Below are 22,689 nucleotides of genomic sequence, written 5' to 3'. Positions count from 1 at the left end.
TACGCGTTCACTCCGAGAGTATCGCTTCTGCTCGGTTCTACAATCTCGCGCCGTCTCTCTCGTCTCGCCTTGCGGATCGTCCCTCGCAACTTGCACACACGTTAATCGCGGAGAGTCTCTATAGCTATTTTCGGAACTCAATTACCGAAGGTGTTATTAAATGGACGGAGTACGAGGGATAATGTAATGTCGTTTCGGGATAACACGCTGACGAGATGGAGAGAGAGAGGGCGAACGAGAGTGAAAGAGAAATGAGGGGCTCATATACTCGTCGCGTGTCTCCGTTTAATGAAACGTGAAACTTTGCGGACCCGCAGAGAGGTAAATGTATGGCGTGTCGATACGATCGATACACGTCATGCGCGATAAGTGTCCCGCGCGGTTGCTCATGTATGCGAAAGAGCCTGATATTAAAATGCCACTGATCCAATCAGAGATTGATCGTCGTATAAGTGCAACAATAACAGAGTCGTTTATGAGCTTGCAAGTACCAAATTAAAAAATCCTTTTTTTAGCCCCTCGCACCCTGTAATTTGAAATCTTCATTCAGGAAAAACCAGGATTCTTTTTATTTTCAATCATACTTTAAATACAGTTTCAGTCCTTTAATACTATTAGTTATCAACAGAAAAATTTATCACAGGATATATACACCAACAGATATGACACGCTATTGATATTGGCATGAAAAAGACTTTTTTTTCGTTTATTTTTATTTTTTCAAAAAGCGTAATACACATTAGAATAATGTATGGAGATTTAAGGTGGAAGGATTAACACCATCAACTATTGTATAATATAATGTTGTGTATACTCACCTAAAATCGTTTGGTAATTGGTAAATGGCTTAATAAATTTGTTTATGTTTTCTTGTCGGTTGTTGTAGTTTGTTTCGTAAGTTAATGTATGTGTGTCGTGTGAATATGTTTTGCGTGTGCTCGCGTGTGGGTGTGTGTTTTCTCCTATGATCATCCGCACCGTGAACATTATCATCGTCATCATCATCATCATCATCATCGTCGTAATATCACAAATACCATATTAATAGTTAATGAATTATTTAATTTCGTAATGATCAAGATTGCCTTTGCGCCGCCTCAGTGCGGTCCAATTGGCACGATTGTTTTGCGATATTGAACGTCTTACGTTTGCCCTGTACTCATCCTCGTACGCGTTGAGATAGAGATTTTTGAGTATTATTTGATTATCTAGCTCAGACGCTGCGAGAAATCTCTTTGAGCGACTCTGCTGCTGAGCCTCCAGTCCATTCAAAGTAAATTGCTTCGATTTAGCCTCGAGGCTGTTACCTTGATAGATGTGTGCCACTGTGGATTTGGGCCGTATATTGCTCAAGGGTGAATGAACCGAAAGCAATTTCCTATTCTGATAAGCGACGGTCGTTTCCTCCACTGCATTTCGTATTCGCTTTGTACGATGTTTCTTCACTTCATGCTGCTGCTGCTGCTGCTGCTGCTGGTCGTCATTCGTTCCTATCGTCGGTATCTCATTTCCTAAAGCAGACTCTCCGCTGGTTGATATTAACGTGACAGTCGCCCGGGTTGTACTCGATGTTTGATTATCAATCGGTGCAACAATATCCTTCGATTCGATCGTGCTACCAGTTGTCGTGGCACTCTCGACAGCTCCATCCACAATATTCAATTTATTTTCTATGATATGTTTGAAAAATGCGTATATCTCACCGATCGTGAATGTCGTGCCGTTTCTCACGGTGAACTGATCGATGTTCATTCTTCGCATGAGCTCGTCCGTGCCATTTTGCGTCTCGAGTATTGACAACTTTTCGTTCACGTAACCATTGATAAACTCGTAGAATCCCTTGTAATAGCTCTTGGTTCTGTTGCGTTTCTTCTTTTTGTCTTTGGCTGTTCTCATCTTCTTGTCACCGTGAGCATCGTTCTTTCTCCTCTTCGACTCTCTCCGACTGTGCTTCTCGCTCCATCGCAATGATTTGTTGTAGAACTTCATTATCCTCTCAAACTCTCTCTTCAGCTTGGTAAACTCCCGCTGATTCTTAACCTCGACGCTCTGGTGACCGTGACTCGAATTGCTCTTTCTATTCTCCGCAAGATTAACGTTGAAGAAATTTTGACTCATCAGGTTCAAGAGCTCGTGCATGCTCGTATTCGTACCGTTGTTATCCCGCCTTGAATCTATTCGACGGAGCTTGCGATAAACGATTCGCAAAAAGTCGATCATTCGTTCGTCCTTCGATCGTGATTTGTTTTTATGGCCGTTTGGCTTTTTCCGTATGATTGACTCGACCGAGTTATTGCTCGCTGCTATTTTCAACTCCTCATCAATTTTCACATCCACAGCATTGTGGTTCGTCGGAGATTTCGAATCGGTCGAATTGTCGGGTGAATTAGTTGACGAGTTGTTGGGCTCAGCCGTCAGCCTGGAATTTCGTTTTCCACCGGCCCCACGAGCCTTGTTGAACTCTAGGTGCAGCAATTTTTTGCCTATTCTCCGGAAAAACTCAATGAACTTTTTGTAACCCGTCGTTGAATTACTCGCACTTGTATCATCGATGGATCTACGTCGCCGACTCCATCTCAGTCGGGGATGTTGACCTGGAAGACAAGCTGGAAGTTCTTTGGGGCTCCATTTACCACCGATACAAGTTGCACCCGGTGGCCCCTCGCTCAGCACGTAGCCCTTGTCACAGTCGTACATTATTTGTTTGTTGTTCGGAACCTTTTTGACGTAAGGACGATAGTCGTATACACCCATGTTTCCCACGAGTAGAACTTTACCGTTTTGAATATAACCGGGAAAGGGACAGTAAACTTCGATACAATGTGGAATATCACCGGTCCAATTACCGTACCGACACTCGACGTGTGTCGAAGAATTGTCTGGACCACCTCCAACCAGACTGAATCCATCTTTGCACTTAAAAACTGCCTTCATCCCATGATCAGTCTTCGGTGCGATGACCATCCCGTTTTTCGGCGACTTCGGCATCTGCTTGCACCTTGCAGGAGAACACGAGGGAACTATGGACCAGGTACCGTTTCTACAAACTACCGGTGTACTATTCGCAGCGAACTCGTAATTTTTAATGCAGGAAACTAAAAGTTTTTCACCATGTTCGACAACCGTCACGTTATTGATGTGATCCCGCGAGTGACTCGCCACTGTTATCCGGCCTTTTTCGATTTGCGGAACTACGCAGGGCGCCCAGCAATTCGGAAGCGGATAACGCCACTTGCCGTCTGCCTGACAAACCGACGACGTGTTCCCTTCCATCTTCATGTGCTCTTTGCATCGAAAGATTACACTAACCCCTAGTCCAGTGCCTTGAGAAAAGAAAAGAAAGAAGATTCTTTTAGCTTCAGAGCTTCAAACCGCATGACTACAACGAACACTAAATTTGAATGATTCAATGTCCTCGGGAGGAAAAAATGTAAATCACTCTAATGCGGGACTTGGGAGCTCTCATATTTCTTTCCTTCAATCAGCAGGTGTGACAAAATTACCAGATGAAGAGATAAAATGGGAAAAATAAATACGAGTAACGTGGATCTGGTCACCTGGCTCGTTCTCCTCGACCCAGCCGTTGTATAAAATTCCCGGTGAGCCGCAATTTATTTCTTGGCAAGTTGGAGCTTTACCGGACCATTGACGATCCGCACTGCATCTACGTGTCACCTGACCCACTAAGCTATAACCGTAGTTGCATTCGTACGATACTATTGAATTGTAAGCGGTTGAGGTATAAACAGCTTTTCCATGATGTGGATTCTCCGGTTGGGGACATTGAACGGATGTGACCTTTTTGATGGAATTTGAGTGGAACAACAAAAAATAACAGCTAATGAGATAATGCACGATTCGTTTGACTCGATGCGTTTGAACGTGGTTCATTGATTCATACCTGCACACACTGGGGAAGTTCTTTGGGTGACCAGGTACCATCGGCGAGGCAAATTTTTTCGGTTTTTCCAACAAGCTCGTATCCGTCCACGCAGTGATAAGCTACTCGGCATTTATAGATGTAACATTCACCGGCGTGCCATCCGTTGGGAATGTCCGTCGGAGCTCCACAGCTTCTTGGCTCACACTTGATGTCCGGTCCCCACCAACTGGCGGTTTTGTCCATCATCAGACACTTGGCTGTCGGTGTCCCGGTCGTTTGGTAACCGTGGTCACAGAAGTATTGCACAGTTGTATCGAGATCAAAGGACGTTTGATCCACGGATGCGTTGTGTTTTGCATTATTTATTTTTATAGGACTCGAGCAAAATGAAGTTTGCTCATTTTTGCAGGATGGCGTCGTCCCCGTCCATTGCCCGTCGGCTCGGCAATTCCTTTCGGTAAGACCAACCGTGTAGTAACCCGGATCGCAGGTGTAGTGAGCACGATCGCCGAACAATTTACCGGTAAATGTCATTTTTCCGTTGTGGATTTCCTCCAATTCGGGACATTCGCGCTCCGGCTTGATGCATGACATTCCACAGGCACCGTCGCATCGGCACTTTTTCTTCTTGCTCTTGCAATCCTCGTCGGTTGAACATTTTCTCAGACACTTTTGCCCGAGTAGTCCGGCTCTTTCTTCGTCTCTTGGGCACATGGCCGAAGGAGAATTCCGTGGATTTTTGTAAATTCTACCGTCATCGTCGACTTCCGGTCTGCCGTAAGCATTCTCATCGTCGTCGTCCTCGTCCCAATCATCGTCGTCGTCGTCCTCGTTTTCATCAGCTACTGTTGCCTGTTGCTGAAGCTTCGCTTCCGATGATATCATCAGACTAAACGAATAAACCACTAACAACAGTATTACCGCGCTCGGTTTCATGTCAAAAAATTATTCAACTTCCACAAGCGAGTCTCTATCGGATTTCAACTGACTCTTATTTGTTTATTCTCATGAATAATCGTCAATTCGCACCAGACACGAAGCTCACATGGCAAACGTGCGCGATCGCTTCAAGCCGCGTTGTCTTCAAACTTTCTTGTAAATACTTCCGTTTGAAGTGCGATATTTGAATGATAAAATTCCATTTGAAATAATCGTACGAACGAGCGAGTCAATTCGCAAATAGTATTTTTCAAAAATTCATTATTTCAGAAGGTCCGATCAACACCCGGCAATGATCCCGATCACGTCGGGTACACGAGACGAGGATTAATTCCACTCCGTTATTGCTTTCTGGGCGGACTAACGTTTTTGTCCAGACTGCGGGGTTCTCCGAGAGCTTGCGAGGTCTGGAATTCTAGGGGTTGGCAAGCGCAACCCGCTCTGCGCATCGGGGCTGTTCAATACATCTCAAAGTTCGCGCAGCTTCCAGTAGGTGGCGAACAATATATGTTTATAGGCTGCTTGTTTAAAGTAAAGTGCAATGTTCGTGCGGAACGAGGGCACGAGCGGGGTTATTCACTCGGAAAAAGTGTCTGAATTTTTCACCACTTTCGAATGAAAACTGATAGATTCTGGAGGAGAAAGAAATCCGAGTTTCCGGTAGGAGCCTCCTAGAATTCCTCGAATATTAAAACTTCTTTTTGCATCGTTTTTATCCAGACTATTCCGCGTGACGTCTCCCGTCACACAGTCCAGACAAAATCGCTCAGCTAAAGGCAAACCCGAAGGGTTCGAAGCGACGGCGTAGTCAGCCAGCCACTTTGAGGGTGGCATTCACTTCGTCATTCTCGGCAAACAAATGGGAGGAAGTGGAAACATGCGTCGGAGTGAATACGCGGAGAGGAAGTTTGGGCCATTCAAGCGTTTCACCTCCATCCCAGTATCTCCGTATTTGCCTTCCTAAAATAATCAATTTTGCAAAGGCTTTTGCACCGATCGATGAAATGTTTAGCGTCGATATGACTTCTCCGCTAGGTGGAATACACATTTCTCAAGGGACTCGTACAGAATATTATTCACGGTGAAAAGGATACGCGGCTGGAAAGAAAAGCCCTCGAGGTAAGGACGAGCGATCCTATTCCCATGGCGATGCATCTCGCGCGGTTCATTCGCTTTGGAGATACCTCACTCCGATCTCCATGGTGTTTTTTCAATTTAACATTTGCATAACGACGATTTGCATAATAAAGTACCAATTTGCCTACCGGTTGGGAATAAAGTGCATGGGTATGTGTATTGGGGTGGGGAGGGCCACCGGAGAAGCAACGTGAATCGTGCTGCTGCTGTGCGTGGGGTCTTGTTTGTTCTTTGGGAAAGGATCGATTTTCACAGGGCTGCAGAGGAGGCGGAGGAGCGTTTATGCTAAAGTTTAAAGCTGCGATCGCGTTGTTTGGTGCGATGAAGTTCGATCGAGAGCTCGCTCGTCGACTCGGAGGATAAACGTTGATTATTGTATCCACGCATTGAAACGGCTTCGTTGTTAGGATAAGCTCTTGTCTCGACTATTGTCTCCGTAACGATCGTAATCAATTGGTTCACGGTTCAACAACACCGCAGCTGGATGAGCGTAGGCGAGAAAGGCGGGCTGTGAGGGCGATGCACACGCACCTTTTATTCTTATCCCCTCGTTCAATCCTATCGGCTCTCCGGAGCCACAGCAGCTCTCGACGACGACGCTCGAGTGTTGTCTCCTCGATGTCTTCATTTGTCTTATTCAAATGAGGCACCTTGAGCAGGAGGCCTTCGAATTCCTCGCTTAACTTCGTGCTGAGAGAAGTTGAGAAAGCTCTTTTCTCTTATTCCCTCTTACTGCCAGCGAGACCGTTATTCCTGGGCTCCGAAGCCCTTTTGTTCTTCCTCGATCCGAGACCGTGGCATCCGCCAATATGAAAATCGGGAGCCCACAAATAATTTCTCCTCTCTTCGACAACTACTCGACTCGAGCTTCCTCAAATGAAATATCAATCCTCCTTTCGCGTTATTCATTTCGTAGTTTTCACCCTAGTTATATTCCGATATAGTTCCATCTCTCTTCACCCTTGAGATAAATCAATGTTGGATACCGCGCGGATGGAGTTTCGGAGCAGGAAGAGTATCGTGAAATCCGTCGTCGTAGGAGCAACAACACCGACAGCAGGAGAAGTCGTTTTCGCTGGCGGTCTCTGACAGCAGGGCGGTAGTAACTCGGTAGCCAAAAATGGGAGTGGCAGAAAGACAAGAAGACAGGGCTCTCTGGCTCGGCGACATCTCTTCGGCGCCTCTCAGCCGCGCGAATCCGTTGCGATACTAAGGAGACACGTGAGTGGTTCTCAAACTGGTTTTTAAAGAATTTTCAACTTGACGCCCTTTGACGCGAACGACAAAAACATCACCCCGACGAAGTTTGTTTTTTTCGTTATACCAAATGTCCTCGTCCCTCGTCCTCGCAGTCGGACTATCAAAAACTCCTACACCAATTGCATCCCCATAACTTTGAGTTACTCGGTTCTTTCAAAAAATGAGAAACCCTTCGCACAGATCCGATAACAGAAGCGGATGTCTCTTTTATCTCAAGGTCGGTGGGACCTCACGTGCCTGCCCCCTTAACCGCTCTCCGCGTCGATTCTCCAAATATCACGACGTGCCTTCGTCGTTATACGTCTCGGCGTGTAGATAAACATCTTTTCACCCGAGTACTGTGTGCGTATACATTATTTTCTTCTTCGACGTGAGACACGATCAGAGAAGAGAAAATGATTTACGGGCGAATAGACCGGCTCGTTACTGGACCATTATTGACGACTTCCTAAGCCACATCATTCTCTATCTTTCTCTCATTCTCTCTTTTTATTCTACCCATGTACCCCTGACTCTCGAGGCCTATGAGATGACGCGGAAAACCGTGCGAAACGTACCGCCACGAGCCCGCTCATTCTTTCCAGTCCCAATGACATTGCGAAATGTGAGTGATGCGGCAGACTTCGCGTTGTGGGAGCTGACGGCCTTCGTCCAATCAATTTGAAATCTTTGTCGTTAAGACTCGGTGCAACAGCCAGCTGGTGGATCAGAAAAACATCTCACCGTCACTGGTTAACTATAAAATGATGGTAGTCGTGCTTGAACTCGCGCCGCAATCCTAAAACACCGTGCAAATAATATCTCGCGAGAAACTCGAGTTTAAAGCTCGTCAGGGAACGTTTAATTGGTACAGTTTCCAAATGTTAACGCTACAATTGCATGCTTAATGAAGAACCTGCGAGAATATTATGACGACAGTTCACGAAAGAGTTTGAATTTACTTAAAATGCAGTTAAGTTTCTGCAACAATATATATTCGAAAGCGCAGCATCCTATCGCGCACAGTATATTATGTACATTAAACGGAGAAACGGGAGTTCGTACAATTTCGCTTTAAGTAGTTTCGAGTGCCAAGCTCCCCGGGCTTCACGGAGAAGGCATCGACGAGCAAGTTTTCCGTGGCATCCGCGTGTGCTTCGATTATTCTCTCTTCCTCTTCTTTCACTCTCTCGGTGAAGCTTTACACGGGAGAGAAAAGTCCTGTGGAAGTTTGCGCGAAGGGAATTTCACGGCTGCGTATATCTCTCGAGGTCCTTTCGAGTTTCCCTGCGAGGACTTGTCTTCTTGACAACTCCAAGTGTTTCTTGTATCCGAGTTCTTCTCATTTCCGGTTTCTATTCATTTTCTCTACTCCTTAAAGTGTCTACTTTATACTTCACCGAATGAAAGCAAGTTGCACTAGGAGTTTTCACCTTAAAAGTGTTATCGCGCTGCAGACTTTTTGCCACAGTGAATTCGCTTTATTTTCTCGTTTCGTTCGTTCGCCAATAGCCAGGGCTAAAGTCTTTTCCGTTTGTTTTTTATTTTCTCTCGGTTGATTTCGCAACAACGTTGCTCTTCGCTGAAGCTTCGTTGGACAAATGCATCAAGTGCTTCCGCCATTGAAGTGCATCGAGGCTTGATAACTTTGCAGTTCATCGAGCCACGTTTTACACCTCAGCGTAGCACACAGATCCAAAAATCCATTCGGTTTATGTCCCGACGTGAAAGCTTACAGCGTCCGCCTTCGGTTGTCGTCCTCCTCGTCCGGCGACGATTCGCAGACGGCAATTGAATTCACGTTATCATCCATTATGGGTGTCCGGAAAGGATTACGGATTGCGAGCTCCACAAAGGGCCTCGTAATGCTGACGTGCAACGGCGGGAAGCGTGCTGCATTCTGATTCGGCCTTCGCCAATGGAGCATTCAGATGAAAAAAGCTTGAAGCCTTTCAACCTTTTCAATGGCTATCTCCTGAAAGAATTCAAAATTCCCCGCACCCAAAGTGTTACGGGGGCTCGCAGAGCGACGTTGAGGCCACGGCGAGTTGGGAATTTCAGCCAAACCCGAACTCAATGGCTCGACTGTGGTAATCTTCCACTGGCTTTCCACGTTCCTCATATTTTCAGCGCAAATGTCAGTCAACAAAAGAAGCGCACGTGCTCAGAAAACGTGCGGTGAAAGTCCCCCCGGTCGCTTCTGACGCGAAGATTGCCAGTTTTCTTGACCGTCAACGTTCGTGCGCCCTCTCGTGTCAAGTGTGCGCACACTGGGTCACGATACATTTCGTCGCCGCACGGCTGCTCGACTGCTCGCGCGACTCTCTCGAACAACACTCTCCCGCCGCGGCGTGGTGTCCCTCGCAAAACTGGAGCACCGTGAAGTCTCAAGATCATAGTAATTATGAGGCGGCGTGCAAAAGCGAATTCACACACGCCTGCTCACCGCCGCATACGTATACATGCGTGCGCATAAAACGTTTGAGCCCAGTGCAATTAAGCCGTCACACGAGAGTTGCCCGATGAAGAGAGCGCTGTATCGTCAAGCGTTTCGATGCGCTCTCACTTATTCCTCAGAGAAGCTTTGTCCTTTTTATTCTCCACGGTTTTTTACAACCCTTTTTTCATGCCCGTTCGCGCAATTAACGTACGCGATGGCACGCGTGTGACAGCACCAAAATTTGCGATTAATGGATCTCCCGTAATTGACGAACGCGTCTCGCGATTAATATTTCACTGTTTGGACATTCGTTAATAGAAACGGCAGCTCCTCCGATTGCTTCCCACAGGTAAAACGATCCCGTGAACTTTGACGAATACTTTTTATCGGTATCTTCGATTAAGGGGCCAAGTCGTAAATGGAGTACACCAATTGCTCATTTCTCGCCTAATTTACAATCGTTTTTCAACGGAATTTTAAAAAGTACATTTACATCTTAAAATTCGATCCACGAATGCTTTCGGTTCACTACATATACGTCCAGCTTTGAATCATCGCGTACTCGCACACTCCTCGCTTGAAAATAAGCTCGAGGAATAACAATGGAGGAAAACGACGCGACGTGTCAGCTAACACGTTTACTGTCACGACGAATTCAATTTTTTTCTTGTTTTGTTTTGTTTTTTGTTTCTCCACCGCTACCAATCGGAAGACCGGATCACGCCGAGTTCAGTATTTCCGGTTTAAAGTTCCGCATCATTGTCCACTCGTTAATTATCCATTCAGCATTACTTCCTATATATGCGCTCTGCGGGGCTTGTTCGTGCGCGGATGTGACGTCTCAACCGCGGCGCGGATGAGCCCGCGTGTCACGTTAAAGATGTTTGATGCACGATAAGGAATATGCTTATTCGTATTGTGTCATCGAAATATCGCACTTCGTATAAGGTCTTCGCGCGGTGATGCCTCGCGCCACCGGACATTTGGCCAGCACTTGTGAATTCATAATTTCATTTATCATCTGCTCATTTTTTTTTCGTATCACTCTGCAGCTTTCGGTACTGTAACTGCTTAATGATTTATTTTCAATAAATTCGTGTCACCTGCGAAAAGAGAATACGGACGTAGGAAGCACGATGATGATCACTATGTGCAGATTTTTTTAACGACATTTTTAAAGAGCAACGCAAAATTGTACTGTGCACCCAAGCGAGTCTCACTCATTTTTCAAGTTAAACAAACTACTTTTTCTCCACGGAGATATTACTAAGAGAAAGAGAAACTCCGCCAAATTACTTTCTCGGTAAATATTTCAGACAGTGCGTTATAGCGTGGCTCGCACGCCCCCAACATGTTATAAGCGACGGCTGATTATCTACTTTCGAGGGCTCGCGTGTCTCAGACTTCGGCCACTGGCGCGAAAGCCTCCCTCGATTTAACAATCATTTCTTTGCGGACCGGAACATTCATCTGTAACAAAAAAATTTTGACGGAAGAATTTTTGTTTTTTTTTTTGTTTTTTTTATTTTTATTTTATTCAATCATGATGGAGCCAATTTCTGAGGAAAATACATTTTGGTGAACTCCCTTGAAAAAGAATACGAAGAAAAATATTGACGAATCTCTTCTGACTCTGTGATATTTTAAATTGAGAGAGACTTTCGAACACGAGAGCAGAAGAAAATCTTCGCTTCTGATCTTCTCAGACTGTAAAACAAAAAGCAGCTGTCTCGGGTGAATGGAATTTTTCTGTTTTCTTGCGATAACTCGACAGCGGCGGCGTCTTCTGTATCGATATAGAAACAATGTCTCCGGCTGAAAAGACATGCTCACATTCTTACATAAAAGTTCTTTGTAAGGAGAAGTAACGTGTCGTATTTCTCTTCCATTATCGTAGATTTTTCACGATGGCTATGCGTGCGTCAAATGTCTTACAAAATTCTCTGGACATAGCAAAAAAAATGAATATTTATAAAAATGAATTGAAATCGTTTTTTTAAAAAAAAAACAAGTCATCAATTTAACAAAAAAAATCAAGTTTTCGTTTCCTCAAAGCTTCAAGCGATTATTTACACTCAGTAAAAAGGAAGAGAACGAAAAAGATTTTCTGTTCAGGATGATCGTGCACGGTTATAAAATCACTATGGCGCACGCATCGAAAAGCTCGTAAAGTGTGCTCTGCCCGATAACTAAAAGAGAGAAATATATTAAGGTTATAACACACACGAGTAGCAGCGAGGCGATGAAACGGATCGAGGAACGAAGAAAAGATCATCAAATATTTATGAATACGAGAAAGTTAACAGCTCCGGATCATGCAAGCTTTTCGCTTCTGTAAAAACGAGAACGCCAAGTGCCACCAAGTGTGTTTTTGATGATGCTGTTTGTCCCGAAGTGGAAGTTCTCATCAACCATCGTAATTTCGAAGTCAGCTTTATTGGAAAATTGAGATTCGATGCTCGTGATGAAAGAGAGTGAAAAAGTACGAGCACCTGGATCGATTAAAGCGCCACACCGTCCGATACCCGTCCAGCAGCACCTTCGCGAATCGTGCATCCTTTCTGACCAGAGTGAATAAAAGAAAGGATAAAAATCAAGATTCGTACCAGAGAATGTTTTTCTTTGAGAGAAAAAATTTCTCGATCCATATGCAAATGAAATTGAATCCAATTAAAATTGAATAAATCCTTGCTGCCAATTCACATCGATTGTTAAATTTGATAGGGACAGTAGAAATAATTTTGCAATCGCCCAACACCCAGCCCAACACTTGAACCGAACCTGAGTTTTTTTCGCGATGCTTTTATTTCAAAATCGACGACGGCCGCAGTTTTTATACAGCAGAATTTGATCGAATTGAGTAGTAAAGCAACAACCCGATCACCGGATCGATGATATTTCGAGTAAAATAATGATTGGATGAAACCGTGCAACGAAGAAATGTTAAAAATCGCAATTTTTCTGTAACATCGAACCGTTTCTGTTCCTCGAGCCCAAGATAAGTGTGATCGCAGCACATGTGAAAAGCTTAAAACGCACGAGAACAAAAAGCAAAGTGGATTGACACAAATAACAGAGCGTGTTGCCCGGAAGGATATAATATAACCCTGCAAGTGACTCAGCCAAGTTCACATACGTACACAATTGCCAAACAAGTTCATTTCTTTGTGGCAAGCAAGGATTTTACCGTTAAGCACGAGCGAAGCGGTTACGTCCCGAATGTTTCACTAAAATCGAGACAAGGCACTGTCGAAAAAAATGTTCCACATACGAGCGATTATACGCGGTGTAATCACAGGACAATGTACGATGCACAAGCACACCCTGGACCCGAGGGAAGTTCATTCGCTCCCGACCCTAACTCGCGTGTACACATGACCGGGAGACATGCAGAGAAAGAGTTTAATTTTGTCGGTTGGAATCTGTGGACCAATTTCTCTGGATATCAGTTATTATCCGATCGTTTGTGCTCCGAAGCATAAAACCGATGTGTACAGCAATCATATCGTACCTCCATACGTGGATAAGTACACGTATGCATTTTAACTGGGTGAATATCGGTTTGTGAAGTATGGCGAATGAGAACAATAAAAATAACAAGCTCAAGAGAATCGTTAACGCTTTCCTTTGAAGAGAGAGAGACGTTGTTGCATGAATTATGAAGAAAATCATCCACCAGTTGGAGAAATAACCGGGAGCAATTTCTTCGAGTATTTATGTCATTAAAATAACAAGCTATAGTTTTACGTTAAATACACCGTTGCACTAGCTCAACTGAGTTGTTACAATGATGAACGATAGTTTACTTTCAAACGTAGTCCAAGTTATTTGCACAACGTAATTCGCACTATTTGCACCAACTGTTTATTCCAATCATCGCAACAATTAGCCAATAACATATTTTACCTGCTCTCGTTGCTAAATACGATACTTTCGTTTTTTTTTTCAAATTACGAATCGATTGTATAGCGCATCGTTATTGGTCTGTTCAAATTATAAAGTTACGAGTCGTAACTAGGTAGTTTTTTTATTTGAATGCAACAGCACGCAGCTAATTAGTTAATTATTTTCTACAAACTGCTTAACTATGTTAATATAGAAAGAATAATAATTCAAGGAAGATGTTTTTTTCCTTTGAGCCTTTGGAGCCTCTGTCAAGCCAGTTAACTTACAAAACACGTGTTATCCACAAGTGTCATCCGATCCTCCTCCATCCATCTTTTCACTCTCCCTTTTTTTTATCACCTCGTATTACGCGCGTACAAACACATCCCGCATTAGAATTCTCATCGTTGAAATAAGCTGCGAAGGTCTCGAGAAGTCTGTTCGAGTCGTCACACACTTACTGTAGTTTATTTTTCACACACGATCTTTTCCCACATAGCATTTCCGCTTCCGGCTGTAACACACGTGCATCATCGGAGACAACGGCGACCGATGGTGCGTGAACACCTGAGCTCTGTTTTTTCTCACTCCTCTTTTGAATATCGTTTCTAGCACTTGGGAGTGTCGAAATGATTGTAATTTCTTCGAGGCTTTCGGAAGCCTCTACGTGCTTTAAGAATGCAGCAACCTGCGACGAAATAATATTCCTGATGAACTTGAGGTTGACCTATCGCAGCAGCTAGTCAAGAGACACTATTATTTTTTTGCAAACTTTAAATTAGCCATAGATTATGGATTTATATATTATTTCATTGGTATTACGAAAGTCCATGACTTTTCAAGTGTGTGTCGCGATGATTTATGGAACGTAATTTATTATCAAGTTTTTTAATGTCATTCATTCTGATTTCACTCGCATCGTCCAATCAGCCATACTCCTAATACATATGGCAACGCTGTCTCGTTTGCTTACCATTTACCATCGCTTTTGTTTGACTATGGATCGACACAATGTTCGGCCTGACCAGAAACATTTTCTTCAAACGAATTTATTTTTCCTAGCATTCTCTTTCTCGGATAAGAACCCTCAATTCCACTATTCGGTGAAAACAGTTTGATGGTTCACATATTCGAATCCGTTCCGTGTTATTCGAGGTTAATAAGCAGCATTGCCATGTCTACGCAGCCAGAGCGATGGTAGCAGAAGAGGCGACGACACACCACGCAATACTCGACTGAATCGAAGCTTTTTGTTTTAATTATTCGGCAAATCTTTTTTTTTTATTCCAAAATGATCCTTATCATTTTCGTAACATTTGAGAATTTTTTTAAAAAACATATCTAGTCGGGAAAATTTATTCATGGCTCCATCTCTGTTGGAGCGCGGTCTCCATAAGCTGTGTGTTAAATTTCGAAATTTTATCGATTGTCTATTGTTACAACCAGTCGATGATGCGCCCAAAAGTTCGCTGGCGTTTTCCTGTCGATTTTGACCATCAAATAAAAAGATCTCAGGTTTGGGTATCATCTAATAATGAAATTTGCGATAGGTCGAGCTTAAAAGAGTGCGTTTATATGAAATGAAAAAATTGAATCGCGAGTGCGCGCCTAATTAATACGTCGAATATGAAACGCTCTTACGAATTTGCATTCGTCTGCGCGAGAGCTACTGGAATCGAATATGAAAAAGGTTATGCATAATTAATAATACATAACGGGGAGGGGTGGAATCGAATGGATTTGCATCTGCAAGGCACTTGGACAGAATTCATTTACAACTCATATACATATATATGTACTTACGTCCAGATATTATGATGCCTGTATATTAATTAATTGCTGGATCGTGGCGAGGTATGTCGAAAAAATAGCAATAAAGTGCTCTCGGGACTGAAGATACGCGCATTGTCGAAGAGGCGACTCACGACGGAGCAATCAAGAAAAATTTTTTGTTTGCGCGTCGCAGGAGCACATATTTGAGCCACACTATTCGATCGTACGCGCGACCAAGGTCGATCATTATTTCTTTTTGAATATGTATATCCGAGAGCGCCGATTTCTTTAATGTTCTCGTTGCAGTGAGGCCAGATGAATAATGATCTGCCAGCCGATACAAATCGACGTAATTCACCAGTAAGAAAGCACACCGCCGTCCTGCAGAAAGTATCGAAAGAGAATATGCGAGCGAGAGAGATAAAACGGATCAACGATTCTGATTCCAATTAAAAAAAAGTAATACGCCGAGGGTCAGTCGCGGATGGACCCAACGAATCTCCGCGCATCTTTGTGCCCCTCGATCTTCCCTCTCGCATCTTTTGATAGGCCAACAGTCTCTCCCAGAGGATACGTCCCGCAGGGCGATCGGTATACTTTCCTTTCGATCGCTGCGTTATTAGTCATGCGCCCAGGCATAGGATATCGTATTGCGAGAGTCTTTGGAGGCATTCAAAAATTGCATCACCACCAAAAACTAATCAAAGTCTTGTCCGATTCGTTTTCATTTTTAAATACAAATCTTTATCATGCTCTTCTCCATTAACGTGGAATAATGGAAATGAAATATGTTCTGATCCAGAGATAATTAGAATATGAGATAGAAAAATCCGAAAATCAATAAAAAGGAAAGAAAATCAGCCACGATAGTTGCGATCACGCGAATGAATGTTGAAATAGTGTTTTTATTCAGCAATACAGCTCTCGTTATACCCAGCCCTGTAACTGATCGTGATTAACAAGATCTCTCGCATGCCGCGTAGATTTATACAAGGATGTATCCAGAGGCAAAAGGAGCAGCAACAGCAGCAGCAGAACCAGCATTCGGGTTCCTCCTCCTTTGACAATTTATAGCCTTTCGCCCAGTCCCTGGATACCCATTTAATTTCCGTGGATAACGAAAAACAAACTCTCTGCGGTATGCACATATATATACGCGAAAGATAAAGAGCGAGAAAGAAAAATTGAGAAAAAGAAGGAGAGAGAGAGAGAGAGAGAGGGAGAGTGAATGAGAGTCCGAGAGATTCTCGGTTCGGGTTTCCAACGAGGCGTAGGCGTACGTAATAATTCCTCGTGTGGTTCTCCGAGAGCAGCGTGTGCCTCGAACTTAAACGAAGCAAGCGTATATACCGGCACACATGAACACACAGCCGCAAAACCGAGGCGAGTCTCCGAGACTCCGTGTTTATCGTCCGCGTTCGAGCGAGAGAGACGGAGAAAGGTTCAAGTTGGATGGCCTTTTAACCTTATAAGGCAGCTGCACCTGCCGCCCCATGCGAGCTGGGACATTTTTTTCCTTTTATAAGCCCCCCTTCGCTATCGAAAACCGCGCATCAGCCGACGAATCAATGCTCGATTCACTGCAAACCAGACTCTTGCCAATTGCAACATTTTTTACAGTTTCATTGACGATTCCGAAGCAAAACAAACATTTCGAAGAAACTTTCAGACTCGATGCTCCACTCAAATTATTTCATGCGAATCGGAAACTCATTTTTTCTTCTAATCCTCCCATTGATTCTCAATTATCTTTTATCGCCTTGCTCCCAACATTTATTGTCTTCGTGTAACGAAGTAACACCCCGTTTTTAAGCGTGCAGCATTCACAACCCACATTTTACAATTCAATTTGTCTCGTAATCATAAATATACTCTCAACATGTGCGAACAATATAAATATTTTATTGAAGCATTTACCATTATTTTACAAAACATTATTTTATCAAAATGAATAATCGTCATACCCGTTGGAGAAAATTAATTTTCACTACTCTCCACTAATCCGCTGTTTCGATTCTTTCGTTTCCGTTAGTAGAGCTCACCGCTTCAATTGCTACTTCCCACAATAAACAGATTATACTCAGAGCCTTTGAGAAGCAGCACCGTAGAAGATTCGTTTTTTCTCAGTTCTCAATTTGGAACTAGCCTCGCTAAAAACAGGATCTTGTGGGAAAACGCGGATCTAAGAATAGTACAGTACGTGGATGTATATAATACAGAGAAGAAGCGTTGCAGGTGCTCCGTGGGCAAGTTAGCCTGGAACACACAGGGTCAGGGTCAGATTAACCCCGATCAAGTTACTCCGGGCGTGGGAGTGTGCTCGGCAAGCTCCACGCGGAATAATAGGAAACGTATACGTGTATTATAAAAAGAAATGAGTGTGTGTACGTGCGTGCGTGTGCGTTGCGTATGGGGCTGATTGAGGTTAGTAGAAGATCCAGATCTCAAGAATGGATGGATGTTCTTCTCGGTCCACGATCGTTATAAACGCTCTTTCATCGCCTCGATGATTTATCTCGAGATCTCTCATATGTCTCAACGCGATTGGATCCAACGTCCGAGTGGAACGACTGGATCAACAGAGGCCGGTTGGTAGTTCACGTATACTCCGTTCGATCTGGAGCTCTATAACAAAACTTTTCAAATCTTTTCAAGCTCGAATACTTCAAAATGACATTACATCTCGCCTCCTTGTTCCAGGGGATTAAAAATCGATGATTTTGCCAGCATAAAAGACGAGGGCTGGCGAGAAGATGTGCAAAAATTGGTGATAATATTTTAACTTCTCCCACATAACAATTATTATAGCGTAATTTATTAATAGCCCTTCGAAACCGTTACGATGAGGTCTCGACTCAAAAACAGTTTTTATAGGTGCTTAGCATTAAAGTATAACAATAAAAAGAGAATTAATTTGTGATGGTCCAAAGGAATGAGAAAGGGGGGGAGGAGGATTAAAAAAATTATTACGAAGCAAGGAGAGGAAGGAGGAAGATCGAAATGAAGCCTCGGTGGTGTATCCCGCCGAGAAACTCGTCAGATTAATTTCGTTTTATACCCAGCCAACTTATATGTATATTATGTATTCATGCTCGTGTATATACGTTTGTGCATATAACTATAGGAGTTTGAGCTTCCCGAAGCTGCGCTGCGTTCTCTCGCACAAAGTTTCTCATCCTCGGTAAAGCCTCAACACGCCACACTGGCTTCGAAATACCTTCTCGGCTGTGCGCTTTACACGTTTTCTGGCTGAGCCGCTGTTTGATGTTGTACAATTTTTCTTTTTATCCCTCTCCCCCACCCTCCTCCTCTCGGTCTCTATCTTTTTCTCTTAGTGTATATACAAAAGTGATGCTTCTGCTCGTGCTGGGGCTCTCGTACCATCGAATATGACATGACTTGGGGTGGCTTGTACTCCGCGGGCTACGATCTCTATATTTCTCTATATCAATATTATACGTATATACGCGCGTATCTTCAGCGAAGCAAAATCGGATGAAGACTTTATCCCCTTGTGCATGTGTTTGTGTATTCGCTGCCAGAGTGGATCCGGCTTTTTGTATATTTTATGTATTCAAACATGTGTTAAAAGCCTGACGAGCGAGCGGCTTAAATATTGACCGCGTTCTATAAATTCATCTGTCTGTACTTCTCTTAAAATCAACAAATCTCATTGGAACAGAGTTATTCCAATATTTTCTAGTCCATGAATGTACTTTTAAATTATTAAAAAACTTGAACGCATCCAGTTTTCTTTTTACTTCTCTATTTACAGGTTTTTCCTTGCAACGAAGATTATTTTTTCTCTGGTATTTACTAGCTACGAAAACACGATGAAAAATATGTTTGAAGAGAGACGAACAAATCAAATGGTCCATTGGACAAAATATTTACAACGTATTCGACGAATTTTAAATACTAAAATACTTCAGGATCTCCGAGACTGCATATAGAGAGAAAATTTATATTCAATGTCACATACGTTCTCACACAATAGCATTCCTGTCACTTCTACTAAATTTATTCTTTGAGGATTTTTTGTGTGTGTTTTTTTGCTTCTACTGCAGAATTAATCAAAGAATATCGATACGAGGGGTCGTGCGAGAGGCAGACTGACTGCGTGTGCACAAAAATCAAGGAGTGGTGAGAATGAAAGTTTTTTGATTATCGAACAAATCTACTCGCGCAACACGTTTACGAGCTTTGAGTTCATAATTTATGAAATCGTGAAAGTGAATTTCTCAGTGTTGCCAGAAAGTTACACCTGTTGGCTCTCCCTCTCGTGCTGGCGATCGAGCAGATCTGAGATTTATAGTGAAAAAATTAAAATCATTTCGTTGTTTTTACCAATAGATTTCCCTATTTTACAATTCGACAGTTTTATTTATTGATTTTTTCTTTATAAATTCATGTTATAACGACTAACGCTGGAATACCCGACGCACATTAATACGTGTTTTTGAATAAAACCTCGCGGATTTACGTCTATCGAATACATTAATAAAATCCATCCTCAATAATTTTCGGGCAAGCGGAACACCGCGGAATAAATTGCTCCCATCGAACGGAACGAGAAGTGAATTGAAATTCCATGCAAAACACATATTCCACCATTACCTATGTAAAAAACGTAAAATCATTTGAAATTCAACAAAAAATGGATCAGCAATGAATGTACATTGTTTGGGTTTGTTTATAAATAACGAGAATCGAGTCAAACGAGATTTCGAGTATTGAAACAAGGCTACGTTTTGTCATACATTTTGCACAGCGACAAAACAGCGGTTGCAATTTCGACATTTTGAATAAGTAAACTCTCGAATGCCTCTCACGTTCGTGGGACAATATTTTCACAACTGCGCTTCCTATCCGATCAATTTAAGTTATTCCTCTATCCGAAACGTATGAAAATCGATGAGCGTGAATTGTCTAAACATTACGAGAATCAAACCGCACGATATTCAAAGTATCGAAACAACAGGCACGTTGAAATATGACAGAGGTTTTAAAACGTTTTCAACAAAATGAAATATTTCGTAAAATGGTGAAATCCGATAAATCTGAACGCGAATTCCTCCCACGTTAGTTTGGAAATTCAACTGAAATAATAGTACTTTCCATACAATTGTTTGCATCTCATTTTTCATTAGGATCTCGCACGAGAATCGAGAAACCTCGTGTCTTTTTGGAGCAGGTCGCCTATACTGAGGGGGAAAGAGAGCGAGCGAGAGGCTGACCGGGAGGAAGAATCAGAGGAGAATGCAAGGAAGGTTCGAAAAGGCGTGCACCGATTTCGCAATGAGAAAGGAGGTGTGCCTATCGTTGTGGTCCGAAGTGCACGTGGCATATCTATACATGCATTCAGAGAGAAGCTGGCGCCGATAATCTGCTTAAAATTCGAGCAGCTTCGCGTTGGGTCAGGCAGCGCGGAGCGGAGAACACAGTGAGCGTTCTTCTCTCATTCAATCTGGAGTTTCGATCGGTAAGGAGAGTGTATTTCGAGGAGATGTATTGAGAATGTACATAAAACGTGCATATACAGTTGGAATATACCGCGGTAGGTTGCAGAAGCGAATCGCGGCTTGATGCACTCGCGCGAGCTGCCAGCGGCCTTCTTTTGCCCAAGTGTTCTTAATCGGCCGTAAATAATTGCATTTATAACACCTCGATATAGCGTGTACGGCCGGCAAGGGAGCCGCCCCGAAGCCGGTGAAAAAAAATCGCGGATGCGCTCCTCCGCGGTTTGAGATCGCGGGTGCACATCGCAGAAGCTCTTCGCGAGCACGAACAGCGAAAGGTCTTGGCGATATCGCTCTCTCCCCTCGCTCTCTCGGCCCTGCCGGATTTCTCGTTCTCTTTTATAGCGAAGCACATCATCACCGGGGGATAAAACTTTGCCTCAACAAAACCGGAGCCTCGAACACATACGTTGCGAGAAAACGCAGCGAGAAGCGCGCTCCGAAGCGCACCAATACACTCCCATTTATATCGTAAAGCCGTTTATATTTTATACGGACTCTGTGATCGGCAGATAGTTTCGAAATCGTTAAATCACGAGGAACGGCCGAGGAAAAAGAGCGAGAGAGATTCCAGCCGGGCAGTTGGTGCGTTAAAATTAACGGCGTTTGTAATAATACGTGCGGGGAATACGAGGAAGTCTCATCCGGGTCATCTCGGGTTAATCATTTTTTTCTCGTTTTTTCCAACAACTTTTTGCCAGGAAGTCTCTTCGGGCTTTTTTCTCCAGCGACCTTTCTAGATTACTCTAAATTTTGGAAATGAGGAAGCATCGGACGCGCGAGCCCGAAAATATCCTGTCTGAAACGTCGATAATTTCGAATAGCCGAATTTTTATTTCTCCTCATCACAGTCATCGAGATCGTGTCCATATAAAGGTAAAAAACTCAGGACTATCGGGGAGGGGAAGGTCGACAAGAAACGCACCCACCGATCGTAAATAACTTGAAGTTTCTCTCCGCCGTTTCCTTCCTCCCGCGCGCACCCACAGAGAGAGATTGGCGCGCGAAATAAGAGAACAGAAAGTAGGGGTGTGTATCGCGTGCGATTGTTCAGAATGGGTTCTTCTCGCATGTTAGTAAGTATTACGTAGATATAAAGTGTACAAACCACCCACGACATAAAGCTCGTCGAGTTATTATTCGCAGAGAAAAGCCCGCCTGGAACAAGCCCACCGCTCGGCGAGGGACACGAAAGCGAGTCAGCGATGGGCCGGAGACGAAAAAACTTGAGGCACAATGATTCGCGAGTTTATGTAGCTTTTTCTATACAATGAGATACTGCAGGGTCGTTAAATGGCGGAATCGCCAATAACTGTAAAGCCCTTTTTCACCGTACATTAACTCGAAAGGCAAAGCGCTGGATATGCTGAGCAATGGAAAATATACTCGGGAGGAGATGACCGAGAGAGAAGCTTCTGATACTCTCCTGCTTCGCTATACAAGATTCTCTTCCAACTAAAGGGCTCCTTCAGAGAATTTGCCAGCTTGGACCCTGTATAGATTATGGGAAACACCATACCCTCGACGTTTATGGCTGTGGAACTCGCGATCCGGGAGAGGCACTCAATCGCGGATTTGATACAACTTAATCGTGCTTGCCTGATGCTCTCTCCTTTATTTTTCTCTCTCTCTCTCTCTCGCACACTTCTTTTTTCTCAATAGCATCGCGTGAAGGACACGAGGGATAAGGAATATCCGCGCGTTCCTTTTCATCCTTTCGACTACTAACTCTCAGTCCACATTGCTCTCTCTTTTTCTGCTGCTCCTCCTCCTCTGTGCTTTGTCTCTCTTCCACTTTCTTCGTATTTTCCCTCTCGAGATCTTCTTCCTCAACCTCCCTGCCCGGAATCTCTTTCACGGTTCTTCCCGAGGAT

The 22,689-nt window shown here is 43.6% G+C and overlaps 1 protein-coding gene across 1 annotated transcript; it reads right to left on the bottom strand.

Moving 5' to 3' along the window:
- Nucleotides 1-545: 545 nt before the first annotated feature.
- On the bottom strand, nt 546-5,186 carry Hasp (Hig-anchoring scaffold protein). Its single transcript, XM_043414239.1, has 3 exons — nt 3,902-5,186; nt 3,558-3,798; nt 546-3,323 (listed from the first exon to the last, which is right to left on the bottom strand). Exons 1-3 carry the CDS (start codon nt 4,817-4,819, stop codon nt 1,057-1,059), a joined length of 3,426 nt encoding a protein of 1,141 aa, XP_043270174.1. The 5' UTR covers nt 4,820-5,186; the 3' UTR covers nt 546-1,056.
- Between the last annotated feature and the right edge of the window lie 17,503 nt (nt 5,187-22,689).

The sequence above is a fragment of the Venturia canescens genome, chromosome 3 (genome assembly GCF_019457755.1).
Source record: "Venturia canescens isolate UGA chromosome 3, ASM1945775v1, whole genome shotgun sequence".
NCBI lineage: Eukaryota > Metazoa > Arthropoda > Insecta > Hymenoptera > Ichneumonidae > Venturia > Venturia canescens.
This window is presented reverse-complemented; position numbering and strand designations above follow the sequence as displayed.